Here is an 18,757-nt window from a genome sequence, read left to right as displayed (position 1 = left end):
AATGATTTCTTCACAATTGGTAATTGTGAATAATGCATGTGCAGCATATTTTATAGAGTATATATGTTCGCTTTATATTTCTACTGTATGGATGAAATCCATACACACATACATCTATTCAATACAAACTAGTTTATTTGTAACTTCTATTCAAGAATGGCAATTGTCAGAGTTCATGCTCATTCTTGGTTGGTTCCTTCTTTGCCACATTAACTAGTTTCTTTGGCCACATACAACACCAATGGCAGTGAAATAAAATGTAGATGATTCAGATTTTGTTTGAACCACCGTGTTTTGCGTTTCCTAAACAAATGAACTCACACTAAATTGTTCTTTTTCTATCCCGGTGTGAATAACCTTTATTGCTTGTATTGAACATCTACAGCAATAAATCGGGAGTTGCACATTTGTGCTCATCTTGACATGCATGATTTTAATATGCACAAATATGCTTGTCTACACACCAGACTTTTTTACCTAAAGAGGATGTTTCAACGAATATCTTCTTTACACTGACATGAGAGAATTTATGGAAAACAAATTCATGTAATTCTTCTCATGATTTTTCAGACAAAGACAGAAAAACTGGAAGGAGATCTGAAGGCAGCAAGGGACCTGAGTTATACGTAAGTCTTTGCATAGTTCATCAAATTTTTGTATAACCATATTCAGTTCACACTTTCAATACAACATTCATCATTTCTCCATTGGCAATGGGACTGGCCATTTTATGAAACAAGTGATGGAAAATTATATTCTAGTAAAGCTTGGGAAAAAAGGGTGGAATGTGTTGTAATTGTATCAAAAGGTTGATAATTCAAGTTAAAAAAAACCCCAAGGGCCTAATTTCTCTCTGGTCTTCATAATTTGCAGAAAGACAATGGAAATCTTCAAACTTCTGGGAGAAAAAGATCAGCTCAAAGTCCAAATTCAGGGCCTTATACTGAAAAACCAGCAGCTGGCCGAAGAGTATGAGGATTATAAAGAAAACTTGAGCAGGTTAAAAGATTTAGATAGCCACCCTGACTTTCTCTTCCTTTCTCAGCTATTTCAATTAGTTTTAATTTTAAACAAGTTTTATAATTCAAATAAAAAAACCTAAGGGAGCTAATTACACTTTGCTCTTGATATTTTACAGAAAAATTGGTTCGGAGGAACTTGGGCAGCTGGAGAAACTGAGGCAAGAGAACGAAAGACTCCTCTGCAAGGCTGAGAAAGAAGCTGCGGAGAAAGCAGAGCTTCTATGTGAGAATAATTCTCTCAAAGAAGAACTTAATAGGTGAGAAATATTTAGATAGCGATTTGACTTTTTCTTTCAAATTCAGATTTATTTATTAGATTCCTTAGGCCAGATATACTGGATAAAAGAAGTGTCCCATGTATGTATGTATGTATGTATGTATGTATGTATGTATGTATGTATGTATGTATGTATAACTGAGTAAGAGAAGAGCAATAGTTATAATGGAATGCAATAATAATTAGTAATTCAAGTAACAAATTAAGAGGGCTAATATCTCTCTGGTCCTCATAATTTACAGAAAGATAGCAGTGATCTCAAAACTGACGGAAGAAAGTGAAGAGCTCAGAAACAAAACAGAGATATTGACTTTCAAAAATATCGAACTTACAGATGAGAAAGATGAGATCTTCAGGGCGTACGAACAAATACTGTGCAGGTGAGAAATTTTTAGATAGACACCACAAACTATTTCTTCCAGAATTTCATATTAGGGTCTCCTTATCTTAGAAAGCTTGGAAAAACCTGACATTCTCCTTACTTTAGAAAGAAATTAACAAACTATGGCTCTTATACTTTTACATATAAAAATCTCGGAGTTAGTCTCATGGAATGGGAAGATAGGTATAGAAGAGACTTTTCAATCTCCATCCCCCGGTGCCCAACAATATTTATAAACTTTCAGAGTGAGAGTTTCCTGACATCAAAGAAGTTCCCGTTATTTTAACTAAGAATACTTTGTTGTTGGCCCAGATTCACAGCGAACATTCTGATTTTTTTTCAGAGAGGAACTACAGAAGATATGCCGCTGCACCTTATTGAGACACGGACACCACATGGAAGACGAGACAGAAGCTGAAGAGAAAATGAAGGCTCAAATGGTGGAATATCAATTGAATCCAAAATGGTTGAAAGCTTCGGTAGACAAAATTAAAACATCTAAGGAACCCGCATCAAATATTCTGAGGTGGCTGCAGAAATCTCTCAAACTCCTAAAAGAGGATTCCTCTGAACGGTCAAAACACACCCTGCCAGAATGGCTTAAAGCATCTGCCGCCAACCTCCCGGAGGAATGTGCTAAGGCAGCCAGGGAGGATGTGAATGATTGGCTACAGACATCAATAAATCATCTCCAGGAAAAAGGGCCAGGAACGTACGAGTTAGATGTGGAAAGATGGCTTCAAGCATCTATTATAGGCATTCAACATCTACTAAAGTTCAGGTCAGAGTCTCGTGGAAGCCGGAAGAAAAAGGGATGGCTTCCTGAATCAATAGAAAACCCGAAGAAGGGGACTTCCTCTGGTGACGTCACCGTTCTTAGAGTGAAGGGAAGGAAGCTCTCCTAACTTCTAACTCTAACTCCTTTGTTTGGACTCTTTTTTGAGCACTGTTGAGCCTGAAGGGGTCAACAGATTAAAGGGGATACTCTGTAGATGCTGGGGTGATAAGGCAAATCCCCCCACGGATAGGAGAAACCCCTTAAACGGACAAGGAGATATCCTACAAAAGTTCAAGTCAGAGTCTCTTGGAAGCCAGAAAAAAAAGGGATGTCTTGAAGAATTAATAGAAAACCTGAAGAAGTAATGTCCTGAAGGATCTGAAGAATATGTTAAAATGTCTTCGAGGATCCTTAGAAAGCCTGTCCCTTTCTAGAGAACCTAGACCAGTTCTTGAAAAATGGCTTCAGCAATCCCTGAAAAACTTGGAAAAGGTCCCGCAACATACAAACAAGATGCCAAAAATAGCTTGAAGTATCTGTAAACAGCTTCAAAGAGGAAGGACCATGAAGCATCCCATGTGGTCCTCAGGATTGGCTTGAAGCGTCTATTAAGGGCATCCAAGATCTGCAGAAGTCCAGATGAAAAGGTTTGAAAAATCAATAGGGAACCTCAAGAAGCAATGTTCTGAAGGAACCGTGGAAAATATATTTCAATGGCTTCAAGGATCCTTAGAAAGATTTGCATTTTCTGAAGAACCTATACCACTTCTTGAAAAATGGCTTCTGCAATCCCTGAAAAACTTGGAAAAGGTCCCGCAACATACAAACAAGATGCCAAAAATAGCTTGAAGTATCTGTAAACAGCTTCAAAGAGGAAGGACCGTGAAGCATCCCATGTGGTCCTCAGGAATGGCTTGAAGCGTCTATTAAGGGCATCCAAGATCTGCAGAAGTCCAGATGAAAAGGTTTGAAAAATCAATATGGAACCTCAAGAAGCAATGTTCTGAAGGAACCGTGGAAAATATATTTCAATGGCTTCAAGGATCCTTAGAAAGTCAGAGTCTCTTGGAAGCCAGAAAAAAAGGGATGTCTTGAAGAATCAATAGAAAACCTGAAGAAGTAATGTCCTGAAGTATCTGAAGAATATGTTAAAATGACTTCGAGGATCCTTAGAAAGCCTGTCCCTTTCTAGAGAACCTAGACTAGTTCTTGAAAAATGTCTTCCACAATCCTTGAAAAACCCGAAAGAGGAAGGTCCTGAAGTATCTCAACAAGATGCCAACAAATGGCTTGAAATAGCTATAAAGAATCTTGAGGAAGAAGGACCTAAAACACCACTCCTAGATACTCAGGAATGCCTTGAAGCCTCTATTAAAAGCATTCGGGATCTACAGAAGTCCAGATGAGAAGGTTTGAAAAATCAATAGAGAACCTCAAGAAGCAATGTTCTGAAGGAACTGTGGAAAATATATTTCAATGGCTTCAAGGATCCTTAGAAAGATTTGCATTTTCTGAAGAACCTATACCACTTCTTGAAAAATGGCTTCAGCAATCCCTGAAAAACTTGGAAAAGGTCCCGCAACATACAAACAAGATGCCAAAAATAGCTTGAAGTATCTGTAAACAGCTTCAAAGAGGAAGGACCGTGAAGAATCCCATGTGGTCCTCAGGAATGGCTTGAAGCATCTATTAAGGGCATCTAAGATCTACAGAAGTCCAGATGAAAAGGTTTGAAAAATCAATAGGGAACCTCAAGAAGCAATGTTCTGAAGGAACCATGGAAAATATATTTTAATGGCTTCAAAGATCCTTAGAAAGCTTTGTATTTTCTGAAGAACCTATACCACTTCTTGAAAAATGGCTTCAGGAACATGGAAAAGGTCCCGCAACATACAAACAAGATGCCAAAAATAGCTTGAAATATCTGTGAACAGCTTCAAAGAGGAAGGATCGTGAAGCATCCCATCTAGGTCCTCAGGAATGGCTTGAAGGATCTATTAAGGGCATCCAGGATCTCAAATAATCTAAGGAATCAAAACAAGAATGGGAAAGAAGGAGAGAGTGATTTGGGCAGAACTTGCTTGCTCTGAAATAAACTGAAGGATGGATGGATGGCTTCAAACATCTTTAGCAAGTTCCAGACAGCCTGGTTCTACTGCATCCAAAACAGATATGCAAGTATAGCTACAATCATCTCTGCAAAAACTCAGTCAAGAATCCCCAGAAGAAGCTAAAAACAATTTGGAGGAATGGCTCTAGGAATCCAGAGAAAATGCTCTGAAGAATCCAAGCAATAGGTGAATGAGTAGCTTGAGATAGCCTTAAATGACTTCCATGAGGGAGGGCCTGAAACTCCCCATCCATTCCATCTTGGTATATACTTGTCTGTCATTTCTGCTGCTCCTAGCGTTACTGCGATCAAGATGACTAAATGAACAAACTGGAAATGTATCAGCAAGTATTTATTCTTTTGGTTTTCCAGAACTTCTGGGGCCTTTTTGGAGTGAGTGACATACCGTTTTACTAATGGACTACGGTATTCCAACATGAGCTTCATAACCAATGAACCCTTTTCATCAACAATTTTAGCTATTGTGGACTTCCATTTGGGTGTTCCACATATCTCGGCTGATTCTACTCTGATAGGAGGTCTTTATGGTTACCTGGAGAGGTGACGAAGAAGCGAGGGATTACTTGTTGATTCTGGGAGAAAGGCAGCTCTCCCGCTTGAACCCAGGAGCCCTCCCGACCGGTGGAGAAGAGGGACAGCCATTATGACTGGAATAAAGCTGGAGCAACCAAGCTGGAGTGGTGTGTGAACAGAGGATTGGAACTGGATGAGATGATTTTCAACTTCTTTATTAGAGACCCACCTAAATAAAAGAAGTTTTAAAAGTCTCCAAAGTGCAGAAAGTGGCAACTTAACACACGGAGATACATTATAGACCCAAAAGAGAAATCACATTTTGATGGAAGAATATGGAGTTTTACGATATAGAAAGACTGAACTGGAATTTAGTTGCTGTTAAAAGTGAGTTTGATTTGCCTGCAATATTGTTTGGCTGTTGGAAGAAATTGTAAAAAGAATGATTTTTTTTCTTTTGGTTGAACTTTGATCAGCTGTTAGAGCTCTCCCTCATCTTGGTATCGAAAATTACAGTTGAGACACCATCTAATGGCCAAAGAAGATACTATATTATTATATGGTTGAAAGGAACCTTGAAAAAAAATCAGTTGATATGAAAAAAAGAAAAGAAAAGTCAAGAGTGATAAGAAGAGAAAGAAAGTGAAAGGAAAACAACTTCTGGAAGGCCGTCTTTTTGTTTCCCCTTTTTTATCTACTTGTTTTTTGGCGGCCAAAGTCCAGTCAGAGTCTTGAGAAAGCCTAAGGAAGAGATGGTTTGAAAAATCAATAGAGAACTTCAAGTAGCAATGTTCTGAAGGAACCGTGGAAAATATATTTCAATGGCTTCAAGGATCCTTAGAATGCTCTGCATTTTCTGAAGAACCTATACCACTTCTTGAAAAATGGCTTCAGGAACATGGAAAAGGTCCCGCAACATACAAACAAGATGCCAAAAATGGCTTGGAGAATCTGAAAACAGGTTCAAAGAGGAAGGACCGTGAAGCATCCCATGTAGGTGCTCAGGAATGGCTCGAAGCATCTATTAAGGGCATCCAGAATCTCAAATAAACTAAGGAATCAAAAACAAGAATGGGGAAGATGAAGGATAGAGAGATTTGGGTAGAACTTGCTTGCTCTGAAAGAAACTCAAGGATGGGTGGATGTCTTCAAACGTCTTTAGCAAGTTCCAGGCAGCCTGGTTCTACTGCATCCAAAACAGCACCTGCGCGGAGATCCTTGGACCTGATGGTGTGGCAGCATGAATGGATTTCCACAAAAATTGCAGACTACAGGAATCCTTTCAGCAGTTCCCAAAAGACTGCACAGCCGTTTGCACTACTCAGGTGATCCTGAGGATCAGGCAAACATCCAAGTGGTCTCAACAACTCTCTAAAAGAATGCAAATGACCAGCTGTCTGCAAGGAATATCAATCCTCTCATTCCTACCATCCAATCAGAGCTGAAGGCGCTTCAACCGAGGGCACCTGGGAAGAAGCAATGCTCAGCCAAACTTGGACTCAAGACAGCCTACAGAGTTGCCCCTGCATGGCTCCATGAGAGTCTGACAACCAATCAGAATACAAGCTCAGGTTCAAAGGCCAGAGAGGGCATAAAACCAGGGACTTTCAGCATCTCGGTCTTTTTCTTCTTCTTCACCCAACATCTGGAAGCATAGGATCGCTTTTTTCTGTTCAGGAACTCAAGCAATGTGATCCTGTTCACCATTAAACCATCTTTCCAAGCAGCCTCCATGTTTCCAGTGTCTTTCCCCCCACTTGGAACTGAACCCAGAAGGACATTTCTTCCAACAATAGCAACTCAACAATTGTGCCTTTGTTCCTAAGTTAGCTATTCCTGCAGTTACAATGGAAATTCAGTGAAGGAAATTAAATGTCTGGTTGGCTGGAAACGAGACACAATTTTAAAATAAATCTTGGGAAACAAAATGTCTTCAGCACATCTTAAATATGCTTATAAGAATCACACATTTGCAGGGCCAGTTAAAATATCTTTCCTCCCAAAAAGCTAACATAGTTATTGGGAAGAAAATCCCTTAAAGTGTAAGAGAAAATAATGTAACATGTTGAACTTGTTAGTTTAGTTGTAGCATTGCCTCATTTCTGGAAGATGTTTATCAGCTAGTTTGACTTTGGAAAGATGCAAATAATTCCTCGATTATTTGCTCTTTCATTTGTATGCTTAGTCTTCCGGTGTTATAATTGCAGTTTGTGTTTTTAAGCCACCACCTAATTGTTAGAATATATTTAAAGCAATTAAAGAGATAATTCTTCAGTAATTTTAATTATACGCAATGTGATTTCTCAGGGAAAAATTGGCATCTGCTGCAATTCCATGTAAATGAGAACTGGTTAAAGTAATTCATTAGAGACTTCAGGGCATCTAAAAGCATGGAAGAAATTCCTCGACTGATGCAAAAGTTGGTTGATTCATCCTTTCTGTGGTCTTTATCAAGTAAGCAGTTTCTTTTGTTCTCTGCATAAAGCAAACAGACTGCAATCTTGCTGTTTGCAGCATTTTATATTACATACTGTAAAAAGTTGGCACCCATCCCTCTCCTAGAAGAATGAATTATTTTAGGAAATATTTAAAAAGACAGAATATATTTCCCCTAAAAGAGAAATAGAAATCTTAAGGGAGACAGAAACTCAGAGCTTCAGCTCCCTGCTCCTAGCAGATATTTGGTGCCCACTGAGAAGGACTGGGCCAGCCTACAAAGGACCTTCAGCTTCAAGATGATGGGATTAAGACACGACCCTCCAGGACATTATAGGATTATCTAGCAGCAGGCCTCACTGCCTTACAAAATCACCTGGGGACATTGCATCACCCAGCAAGCTTCAACCAAGCTTGACTCAGAAAACCTACAAGGTTAGTTATGACCCCTACAGCAGCTAATAGCTTGCACAGGAACAGGAAGCTCAAATTTCAAATCCCAAAATGGTATAAATAACCCACTCTCTCAACTCCATGAGGTGAGCTGCACCAGTACCATGTACTGGATGGTTCTCCTTCATTAAACCATCTTTCCAATCAGCATCCATATTTCAAATGTTTTTTCTCACCACTTGGAACTGAACCAGATGGATAATTCTTCCAACAATGCCTAAAAGGACATTGTTCTTATACGCTACGATTCAGAATTTCTTCTGGAACTGAAAAATAAAACTGCGATGCAGGAGGACACTAGGCCTACTCTGCAATATCCCAGCCTCAATTTGGTGAAGCCGCTTTACCCATCATAGAATAAAACGAAGCGTAACGTGCATAAGAAATTCGAAGAACCTAGAATAGGAACATTCGAGACATCACAAAAAATGTGTTATTTGAAGCGCCTTTATTTTGCAGGAAGGCCTCGAAGGCAAAGTAGTAACTACTACTGGAGTAGTGAATCTGTCTCCGATTATAAACAAAAGCCATCAGCGCTCTCCTTCAGGCTTCCTAAAACAGCAAATAGAGAAGTGACGCTCGCGTCTTCCACGAATCCCCAGTGGAGTCGCTTTCAGTCCCTCCACCTCGGCGTCGACTTATCGCTTCCAGTCATTTGCCCCTCCCCTTCGGGTTCTCACACGGCGGCGGCAACCTCGGCCTCCACCTCGCGTGCTAGCACACACACACACACGGCACGCTCACGCATACCGCGCAGGCAGGCAGTGGCACTCGCAACACAGCCACGGCCGTTCCACCAGGCATGGCACAGGGCTCTACTTCATTATGGCAGCAGCGCGACACAGCACTCTCGACTTCATGCTCAGCGCCACAGGTGAGCCACCACATTCCGGCGACTCGCCCTTTCTGGCCTACCAACCCACTCATTGCTGCCTGACGGGCCCATAATTCTTCTTCCTTCCCTTCCTCAGCAACGGGGGAGAGGAGAGATCCGAACGGCTTGCAGCAAGAGCCTTGGCTCTCCGCAGGCCTCTGCACCAAATGAGGCAAGCGAACGAGCGAGTTGTCTTGTCTAGGTCGGCGTGGGAAGAGTGGGGCAGACTGCCAGCTTTGCCCCAGCGTGTTTCTTTCCTGTTTACTCTCCCCTCCCTTCCCCCAATATACGACATATACCCTTCCGTCCCCGGGTCTCCTTCACCGCCCACTCTTGAACCTTCTGTTCTTCCGAATCTTCGATTACCTGGCGTAGTAGGGTTTTTTCCGCCTTCCCCTTTCCCACCTTTCTGTTTATAATTATTTCCTGATATTCAATTATTTTCTAACATTCGTGCCTGCAGCTCCTCCCTTTCGTAAATGCAGATTACCTAAAAGCTCAGCCCCCTCTTGCTCCATTTCCAACCATGCACGTTTCCGTGCAGCATGTGCTTTATGGCCTCCCCTCGGCTAAATCTTGCCATGTGTGTGTCTTATTCATTTCTCTGAACAGACCTCCTCTCACCCGAATATGATTTACTCTCGTCAATAGACTGGCAAAATCTTTCCCTTCCGGACATATTCCCTTTATATACTTAAAATGTGAGCCGGGAGTGGGAGTGGGCGTATATTATATCAAAAAACATTCGCTACTATTGCAAATGTGAGCCCGTGCCTTAGTATGTGTGTGTGTTACTTTATAATTGCGGCCTGTTTCAGTCCAGTAGAAATAGGCATCTGTTCATTTTGCAAGTCTTGCCGTCAAAGGAGGGACCCTCAGGTGGTAAGTTTTTCCTCTAGAGATGCTAATGGAAGAAATGATCCAGTTACTTCCCCCTACCCTTTCTGATTTCCAGGCTCTACTGGAAATGGGGCTAGAAAGAAAATGTTAGCTGTAAGTACAGGGGAAATGATGTGCTTGTTTAATAGAGTAATAATAGAAACAAGATGTACTGTACAGAACATAGAAGAACAGGAAGCTGCCTTACAAGGATAAATTGAACTGAAATTGTCTAATTTCAAATAATTGTAGTTAAAAATAAATAGGGATATTTGATATTTTATGTCTCCTTGGGTGGAGAAGGAAATATTTGGGATAATTATTCTAACTTCTTGGAATTGGGCTATTTCCCAATGTTTTCCAAAAGGCCGGAATCCAACCATTTCTGTTTAGAACACTTCACCTTTAGTGGCATTTAAGAAATGTATTCAAATATTGTACATTTTTAAATAATCAGTAGGGTTGCAATTATTCTGCATAAAAGAAATAGGCCAATCTTTATGTAAACAAATCTCAAATAAAAAATGCAATATTTAAGAACTAAACAGGGAGACGCATTTGATGGTACTTTTTAAGCAATAGAACTTAAAGATCACAACATGCTGTCCTGCTTCAGATTTTGTGTGTATATGTGTATACACACACAGACAGAGATTTCTTAGGAGATTATCAATTTACGGTAATTTCAGAGGAGGATAGCAAGGAATGTCTTGTTTAAGATAAAGACTTGCCTGTGAATTTTGTTTTTAAAAGGTTCAGATAAGTCATCCATAATTGGTTTGTCAAGGTTATCAGCTAGTCCAAGGGTTTATACTGCAAGAGAAGTCATGCATGAGCCAGATATTATTTCCAGCAACATAGGCAAAGAAAATATTTTTTAAAAGGCTGCAGCCAGCTATCAACAATCAAAATGTTTACTCCATTGCTTGACAAGTAACCCAACAGTTTTCCTCTGTTCTGCTGTTCCTTCTGCTTGTCTCGTGCAGGGTCCTTACCTGACAGGTTCAGCTACTTAGGTAGGGCTGGTGATCAGCCTTATGTGATATCTGGCTTTGTCCTTCTTGAATAGACATTGTGCAGGCTCGACTGAAGCAGCTTTTTCAGCTTCAGACTCAGAGTCTGAGTCCTGAGCCTGGGCTATGATATTTGCGTTAATTAGCAGTATCTGGATGCTGCTAAATCTTTTGTGAATGGCACTATTAATAACCTATTTATCATGTATGATATATTATAGAACTGATAAAGTAAATTGTCTGTTGTATTGCCATAAAACATATTGAAACAGATAAAACATTTGTTATGATTTTTGCTGGAACACATATACAACTATTGACCACAAAACAGCAATGAGTTCCTTTCCACTTCCACATTTGCATTTTGTTTTATACCTGTGTTGTGTGACAGCTGTACGCATTGTTGATGTGCTTCATTTAACTACTGTATAAGGCACATATGCTACAGAAACTTGGAAAAGTACGTTGTCTTATAGTTTTTTTTAAAAACAAAACTCAGTAGTCTTGGCTGAATAGGTTGTAAATTAGAAAATGTTGTAAGAATTGTTGCAAATTAGGATGGTAGATAGGTCTTATTTTTACAGACTTGCTTGTTGGCTAAAACTACAGTACAAGTGTGTATTAAAAAGTTAATCTTTTATTTCTATATTTTTAGTTAACTCTAAATGTAGATAGTGTTATTTATTTGTGGGATTAAACCTTATTTTTAAAATAAGGGCACCTGTTATTTTCTTAATTTTGATAGCTAAATAATTGCTCAACACTGGAAAACATTCAATAATCTAACAATTGAGATATGGATTACTAAAGTCTCTTCAGTTGCCATGTTATAAAAAGGCTGCTGATAAAATAATAAATAAACATCAGAAGCAGGGATCACAATTTTATCAAACTCTGGTAAATTTTGTATTAATTGAAACAAACTATCCATAGCATTATACAATGCGGTACATGTGAATATGTTCCTGTTTAAATCTACTTACTTTTTAAAGGCTATAATGTAGATTTATGTTACCCAATTACTTGTTAATGTTTGCTACTTATTGTTCAACAAAAACTAATTTTAAAAATAAAATTATTTCTAAAGGGTACTAGTATTGTTCTGAGTAGAGAGAGCTCTACTAACTGCTGGTACAACTGATTCCTTCACTGTTCATTAACTTCTAAATAAAAAAACCTGTTATAACATTGAATAATTGTTTTGAAGTTTATCTAGAAAGTAATATTGTAAGTAATCTAGAAAGAACTGTAAACTGATTTCTAGTCATGAGCTGCAAGCAATGATAGCATAAATTATGAACAGAAACTGACAATGTAGGGAGAGTAGATTTTACAAAAGTTGGCAAATTCTGGTAGAGATCACCACCTGCAAAATCCTGACAAAAAGGAGCCCTTTATTCTTTTACATGTATGTATGCTTTGGGAATGATTGAATTGGATTTCATTTATTCCTGTTCTATAACCAAATATATGTTTAGTTCCTATGTAGTATTAAGGTTTGCCAAGATCTTGCCCCAGATTTTGTTACATCAAAGAATTTCTAGGTTCAGCCAAATTTTGGAAGTTTAGAGTGATCTGTAGATCCAGAGCTCATGTTAGAATGCCAATGTTCTGAGTTCCTGATAGCTTTCTTTGTTTTCACGTCTTGGGGAACATCTATCTCCGGGATGGCAAACCTATGGCATGTGTGCCACAGGTGGCACATGGAGCCATTTGTCAGGGCACATGAGGTGTTGCCCTGTCATGCACACGCTGGCCAGCTGACTTCAGCCTTTTTTTGAGGCCATTTTTCACCCTCCCCAGGCTCCAGAGGCTTTATAGGAGCCTGGGGAGGGTGAAAACAGCCCGCAGTCCCCTAGAGGTCCTCCGGAGGCTTCAGGAGCTTCCCTGAAGCCTTAGGAGCACAAAAAACTGGACTTACAGGCAAACCAGAAGTCACTTCCGGTTTGTCCATAGGGCCGTTTTTTGTCCTCCAGAGCCTTCAGGGAAGTCTCCGGAAGGCCCCTGAAGGCCCCGGAGGACTAAAACTGGTCCTACAAGCAAACCAGAAGTCTGTTCCTCAACTTCCGGTTTACCCGTAGGGCTGGTTTTTTGCGCTCCAGAAGATTCCGGGAAGCTCCTGAAGCCTTTGGAGGGCCTCCGGGGGAGGCGGGGGGGATTTTTTCAACCTCCCCAGGCTCCTATAAAGCCTCTGGAGCCTGGGGAGAGCAAAAAGGCATGCAAAAAATGGGGACTGCTGGTCATGCACGCATATGTGCTGGGTGTCGCGCATTATGGGTGTGGCACATCCATGCACACACCCCTACGCTCCCCCCTGCTTTAGGCACATGAGCCAAAAAAGGTTCGCCATCACTGATCTATGTACTAATCATTCCCCATCTGGTGCTTTCTAGATGCAGTCATAAACTATGATATCACATGACTACATCACTTAGCAATGACAGTCCCAATTGATGTTGTAACCCTAGGATCTTGTGTGTTGTTAAGTGGGAAAAGGTGGCAATCTCGAATCAGAAGGATGAGCAGTTCATAGGTGCAGGGGGTGGGTGCTAGGGAGTGTGGATGGGCCAGTGGGACCAGGAGAAGTTGGGGATGCTGCAAGGCTTCACAAAGGGCCAGCAGCTGCTTCAGTTAGATGCCCCTCATTAGCTGCAGAAACAGACAGGGAAGGTTAGCTGGGAGCAACAAGGATAGGCAGTAGCTGAGTGTAGCGGCTGGCCAAAAGGGGAAAGATGGAGAGGAGGTAGGTAACTAGGAGGTGTTGAAGCAGAGGCAAACACAACAGGGCAAAAGTGTGAGGTCCATGCCTAATGATGTTGCAGGCCTCACCTACCGACCACAACTAGCGCTACAGGAACTGGCATCACTAAGGGTGGTCATATGATGTTTTGCCAAACAACTGCTTCATTCTGTGCTGGTAGTTTCCATCCCACTGAAGGTCATTAAGCAAGGACTATGTGTATATTGATGAAGAAGATGGTGTTTCTCAGCCTTTTGTATCTGCATTTTCTTCCAATCCAATTTCATAAACGTTTTATCCAAGGAAAGAGACACCACCAGTATGTGACTTAATTAGGTTTAGTGATAAGCTATATTTAATAAATAAGTTTGTAAACAGGATAGTTACATTAAATATTTGCAAATATGTGGTAAGATGTGAAATATCTGGTTGCAAATTTAGCATAATTCTATTATTTAACTTCAGATTCGTCACAAATGTGTCTTCTCCACCATAATTATATTTTATAAGAAATGTGGCAAACCCTTTGCACTGCTTAATCTTTTCCCTTTTAGCTTGAACCTACAACAGGCCACACAGTTTATGGATTGTAATTTTAGTATAGTTAGACCATGTATAATTGACAGACTGGATTTTATTATATATTTTAGTTGTTATGTATTATTTTATACTAGAATTTTTAATCGTATATTTACTGAACATTTTTATTTGTTCTGGTCTCTGGTCTAAGACTATAATAAACAGATTTGTTGATTGATTAACTGCAGTTTAATTTTTAGTTCTATAAAAAAGAAGATGTAAGTTTTATAAAGGTAAGTATGATAGCCATTGTTTATCAGCTGTCTTGTTTGGCAACTGTTATGTTGCTATAAAAAAACTGTTACAACCATAGCAGCATCTCATGGTCATGTGGTCATCATTTGGACACTTCACAACCAGCATACCCTTACAACCATTGCAGCATTCTGCAGCCACATGATCACTAGTTGTATGCTCTGCAACCAGCTTGTGGCAGAATAGAGAAGGTAGAAATAATATAATAAATCATAGTCACATGATGTTTTGCTTAGGTAAAGGTTCCCCTCGCACATATGTGCTAGTCGTTCCTGACTCTAGGGGGCGGTGCTCATCTCTGTTTCAAAGCCGAAGAGCCAGCTCTGTCCGAAGACATCTCCGTGGTCATGTGGCCGGCATGACTAAATGCTGAAGGTAACGCTGTTACCTTCCCACAAAAAAATGGTCCCTATTTTTCTACTTGCATTTTTATGTGCTTTTGAACGGCTAGGTTGGCAGAAGCTAGGACAAGTAACAGGAGCTCACTCCGTTACGCGGCACTAGGGATTCAAACCACCAAACTTCCGACCTTTCTGATTGACAGCGTCTTAGCACCGCATCCCTTGATGTTTTGCTTAACAACCTCAATACTTCACTTAACAATCAAAGGGGTGGTGAAATCATCAGCCTGTCACAGTCATGTGATGTTTTGCTTAGTGATTGTGGCATTTAACAATTGTGCTACTGGTCCCAGTTGTGATCATTAAGTGAGGACTACCTGTATCGTCTCAAATTTGACTGTTGCTGTCAATTTTTTTTTTTTTAACTCTTAACCAGAGATCTCACTTTGGGGAAATAATTCTATCTTAGCCCAGTTTGCCTCAGAGATTTGTTTTGAAGATAAAATGAAGAAAAATATGTTGCCTTGAACTCTCTGAGAAAGAAAAAAAATATAAAGGCAAATTATACAAAGAGATCATTATAGAGGTCGAAGCTATATGGCTTTGTTATCAATAATGTGTTAATAGTAATCTTAATCAAAGATTCTTTTATTACATTTTCATTTTCCTTTATACAATCACTTAAATACTGTGCAGTTAAAAAAAAAGAAGAAGCAGTAAACAACTCATAACACTTCTATCCTACATACACCCTTCCTTCTACCCCTCCAACTTTCATTTCTCCCTTCCAACAATCCCCTCTTCTACTTCCCCTCCCCCTCAGCCATTCCTTTCTCCCCTTCCCACCATCTCACCCTCCTTACATTCCCTTCTCACTCCCTCTTAATTCCCCCCTCGTCTTTCCCTCTACACCTCGCTTCGGTGTATTTCTAGTATTCATTGGTCTATTTGTTTTGTACTAAAACAAAAGAAAAATAAAAGGAAAAGAAAGAAGAAAAGAAAAAAAGAAAAAAAAGCAACAGTATCCCAGTGCATTCATTGTTCTGAAAATTGAGTCTATACTTCCACCCTCCCCCCCACCCACCCCCTGAACCCCCCTCCCTGACCCCCTTCCGACTTCCCAGGTCCCATTCCCGGCATCGTTCTTTATCAAGCAAAGTCTGGAGTATATTGAAACCAAATAGATTAGAAGTTACAAAATAATAAAAAATAATAAAAAATAAAGAACAAAAAAGAAAAGAATAATAAAAAGAAAAAAAAGGGGGGGAACCCCCCCCCCAAGAAAGAGAAGTCAATATACTCTCTAACATTAAACTCAGCTTCTCATTATTTTTAAAATCTTAAACAATGTCTTTACCTGCTTCCGCATATAAATTCTATACCTCCCATCCTGCCTTTACCCGTGTCCGCATATATATTTTATCCTCATCCATTGCTCCTCTCATATTTACTCCACCCTCGTGTAGACTCTCCAGATAATCTTTCTTAACCTTGTATTCAAATAACAATATATACAAAAATCAGCTTACATTCTGGATCAAGATAATCTAATTGAACTTTCACTACCCTTCCATCTACCCCACGCACCCGACTCCATTCATCCCAAACCACAATCCAAGAAAACTATGATCTCCGCTCTCCTCGCCCCAAAGAATAGATCATGCGCAGTTTAAATTAAGATTCAAACAAGTCTTATATAAGTCCCATACAATATATGTCCAAATTCAGCACCGCTTCTTTCAGTCTCAATATCTCTTCATCGGTATACAGCTTTGTCATTTTATACCAGACAGGAGTCCTGAAATTTTATTCAAATTAAAAATTTAATAGTAATGTTAATAGTAATCTTGAGTAAGAAAAAAATGTCCTGTAATCTTGTCTTTTTAATCATTAGTGTCAGGGCTGTCTCCATCTATTTTCTAGGAAAGAAAAATCCTTGGCTCCATAGATTTAGAGAAAAGTACTTTTACTAGGAATGAATTGAAAGCAAGCAATTCCAGGCAAGCTCTGAGGCAAAACGTGCGAAAACAGCAAATTGAAACAAGCTGTACAGCCCAACCCCCTTGTAGCTAGGCAACTGGAAAACACTGCATACCAGAGCTAACAGAAATGCCCTTGGAGAAATAAGTGAAATCGAGGCTGGAGTTGCAAAGCTGCAATGAAAAATTCTCCACTGATCCCTCCCCCCCACCATTTTCTATGGCAGCAAGCTGCAGGCTAGTTGACATTCACACCCCCGTAACAGAGGCTTTAACCATACAGAGAAAGTTTACAGAAGTAAAACACACAATACATCACACCAAGAACAGCGATCCCTTCAGGGTTCGTTGGCGTTAGGGTTAGGGTTAGGTGCTTGATTAACCCACTGCCCAGGGCACGACCAGAACGAGGGCCCAAACAGACCACGAACATGTCCGGGAAAGCCCTCCAGGCTGCAAAGGCCCCTTCCCCCTCAGGTGAAAGTGATGGAACCCCAGGCAACGACAACCAGCTGCCTGAACCAACAGCGAGGATGAGGGAGAAAATGACCCAATGGTGAGAGAACCAATTCACCCTTTCCTTTTTCCAATACGCCTCACAACCCCAAAAACAGGAAACCAGGGGGATTTTCAAGCCCTAATAGACTCAGGCTGCACAAGGTGCTTGATTAACCTAACCACAGTCCTGAAACTGGGGATCAGAGCAAAAAGACTGGCCCACCCGATCCGGTTTGATCAGGTTGACGGGTCCCTAATGGGAGGAGCCTATGCCACCCACCTGACTGAACCAGTGAGGCTAGAGCTAGTGGATCACTGGGAAGTAATTTGATTCATAATATCCCCCCAAATGACAGATCCAGTCATACTGGGACTTTCCTGGCTAGACAAGTGGGGACCGACCATCTGGTGGCAAGGGGATACCCGCAGACTTAGGATACCAAGGGGCCCCCAACCCCTCCCACACCAGCAAACAGAAACACCACCCACACTGGAAACCCCCCAAAAGAGCCCACAAGAACAACTGGCAACTACATCTGACAAAACCCCAGAGGCCAAACTGATTCCAATGGAATATCAGGACCTCACAGAAGTATTCAGCAAGGCTGTGTGATGTTCTGCCTCCCCACCGGGAGAACAGACTGCCATCGAAATCATTCCCAGGGCAAAACTACCCAAGCCCAAACTGTACACCATGACACCCCGGGAAATGCAAGAGATGCGCAAATACATAGAAAAAAACCAAGCAAGGGGGTTCATTGAGCCAGCCAAGCCACGGGTCGCAGCGCCAGTCCTCTTCAAAGAAAAAAAAGATGGAACTATGAGGTTGTGTGTGGACTTTCGAGGGATAAATGGGGTGTGCGTACACAACCTATCCGTCTCCCCCTCATGAAGGACATGCTATCTCATCTGGCCCAGGGGAAAGTCTTCACCAAACTAGACCTCAGAGAAGCATACTACCAAGTATGTATCAGAGAGGGAGATGAGTGGAAAACAGCGTTCAACTGCCCCCTAGGGAGCTTTCAATTCAAAGTGATGCCTTTTGGACTGCAGGGGGCCCCAGCGGTATTCATGCAGTTAATAAATGAGGTGTGCACAAGCACCTCTACAAGGGGGTCCTTAACTACCTAGATGACATCCTTATCTACACTGAAACCATGGATGACCACGTACCCCTGGTCCGCCAAGTACTGAAAAAACCTCTGGCAGCCAACCTGTATGTCAAGGTATCAAAATGCGAATTCCACTGTCCACTTGGGTTACTGAGTGTCAAATGAGGGAATAGAGATGGACCCAGCCAAAGTGTAAGCCGTCTTAGGCTGGCAACACCCTCACACCTGCAGACAACTACAAAGTTTCCTAGGTTTCGTGAACTTCTACAGGCAATTCATGTCCTCCTTTGCAAAAATTGCCAAACCCCTAACAGTTCTCCTGAAGACAGGGAGCCAAGGAACGAAACCCCATCCGGGACAACCCCTACAGTGCCAAGAGGCTTTCGAAACACTAAAATAAATGTTTGCAAAGGAGCCAGTACTGAAGCATCCTGACCCCGAGCAACCTTTCGTGATCCAGGCAGACGTCAGCAACATGGCAGTGGGAGCAGTACT

General features: G+C 40.9%; 2 protein-coding genes across 3 annotated transcripts in view; both read left to right on the top strand.

The window, feature by feature from the left end:
- The first annotated feature begins 880 nt into the window (after positions 1 to 880).
- LOC116514976 lies at positions 881 to 2,790 on the top strand. Its single transcript, XM_032226836.1, has 4 exons — positions 881 to 999; positions 1,139 to 1,279; positions 1,542 to 1,679; positions 2,025 to 2,790. Exons 1-4 carry the CDS (start codon positions 881 to 883, stop codon positions 2,584 to 2,586), a joined length of 960 nt encoding a protein of 319 aa, XP_032082727.1. The 3' UTR covers positions 2,587 to 2,790.
- A 5,699-nt stretch (positions 2,791 to 8,489) lies between these two features.
- Positions 8,490 to 18,757, top strand: part of SMS (spermine synthase) — a 72,812-nt gene continuing 62,544 nt past the window's right edge. Inside the window, exon 1 of one of the 2 annotated variants that reach the window (XM_032226504.1) lies at positions 8,490 to 8,866. In XM_032226504.1, the coding sequence (XP_032082395.1) occupies positions 8,818 to 8,866 (49 nt within the window). In that variant the 5' untranslated portion in view covers positions 8,490 to 8,817. The remainder of the gene's footprint in view (positions 8,867 to 18,757) is intronic. The other variant, XM_032226505.1, reaches the window with a different exon arrangement.

This window comes from Thamnophis elegans, chromosome 11, assembly GCF_009769535.1.
Source record: "Thamnophis elegans isolate rThaEle1 chromosome 11, rThaEle1.pri, whole genome shotgun sequence".
Lineage (NCBI taxonomy): Eukaryota > Metazoa > Chordata > Lepidosauria > Squamata > Colubridae > Thamnophis > Thamnophis elegans.
The sequence above is the reverse complement of the archived record's forward strand: the minus strand, read 5'-3'. Positions and strand labels throughout refer to the sequence as shown.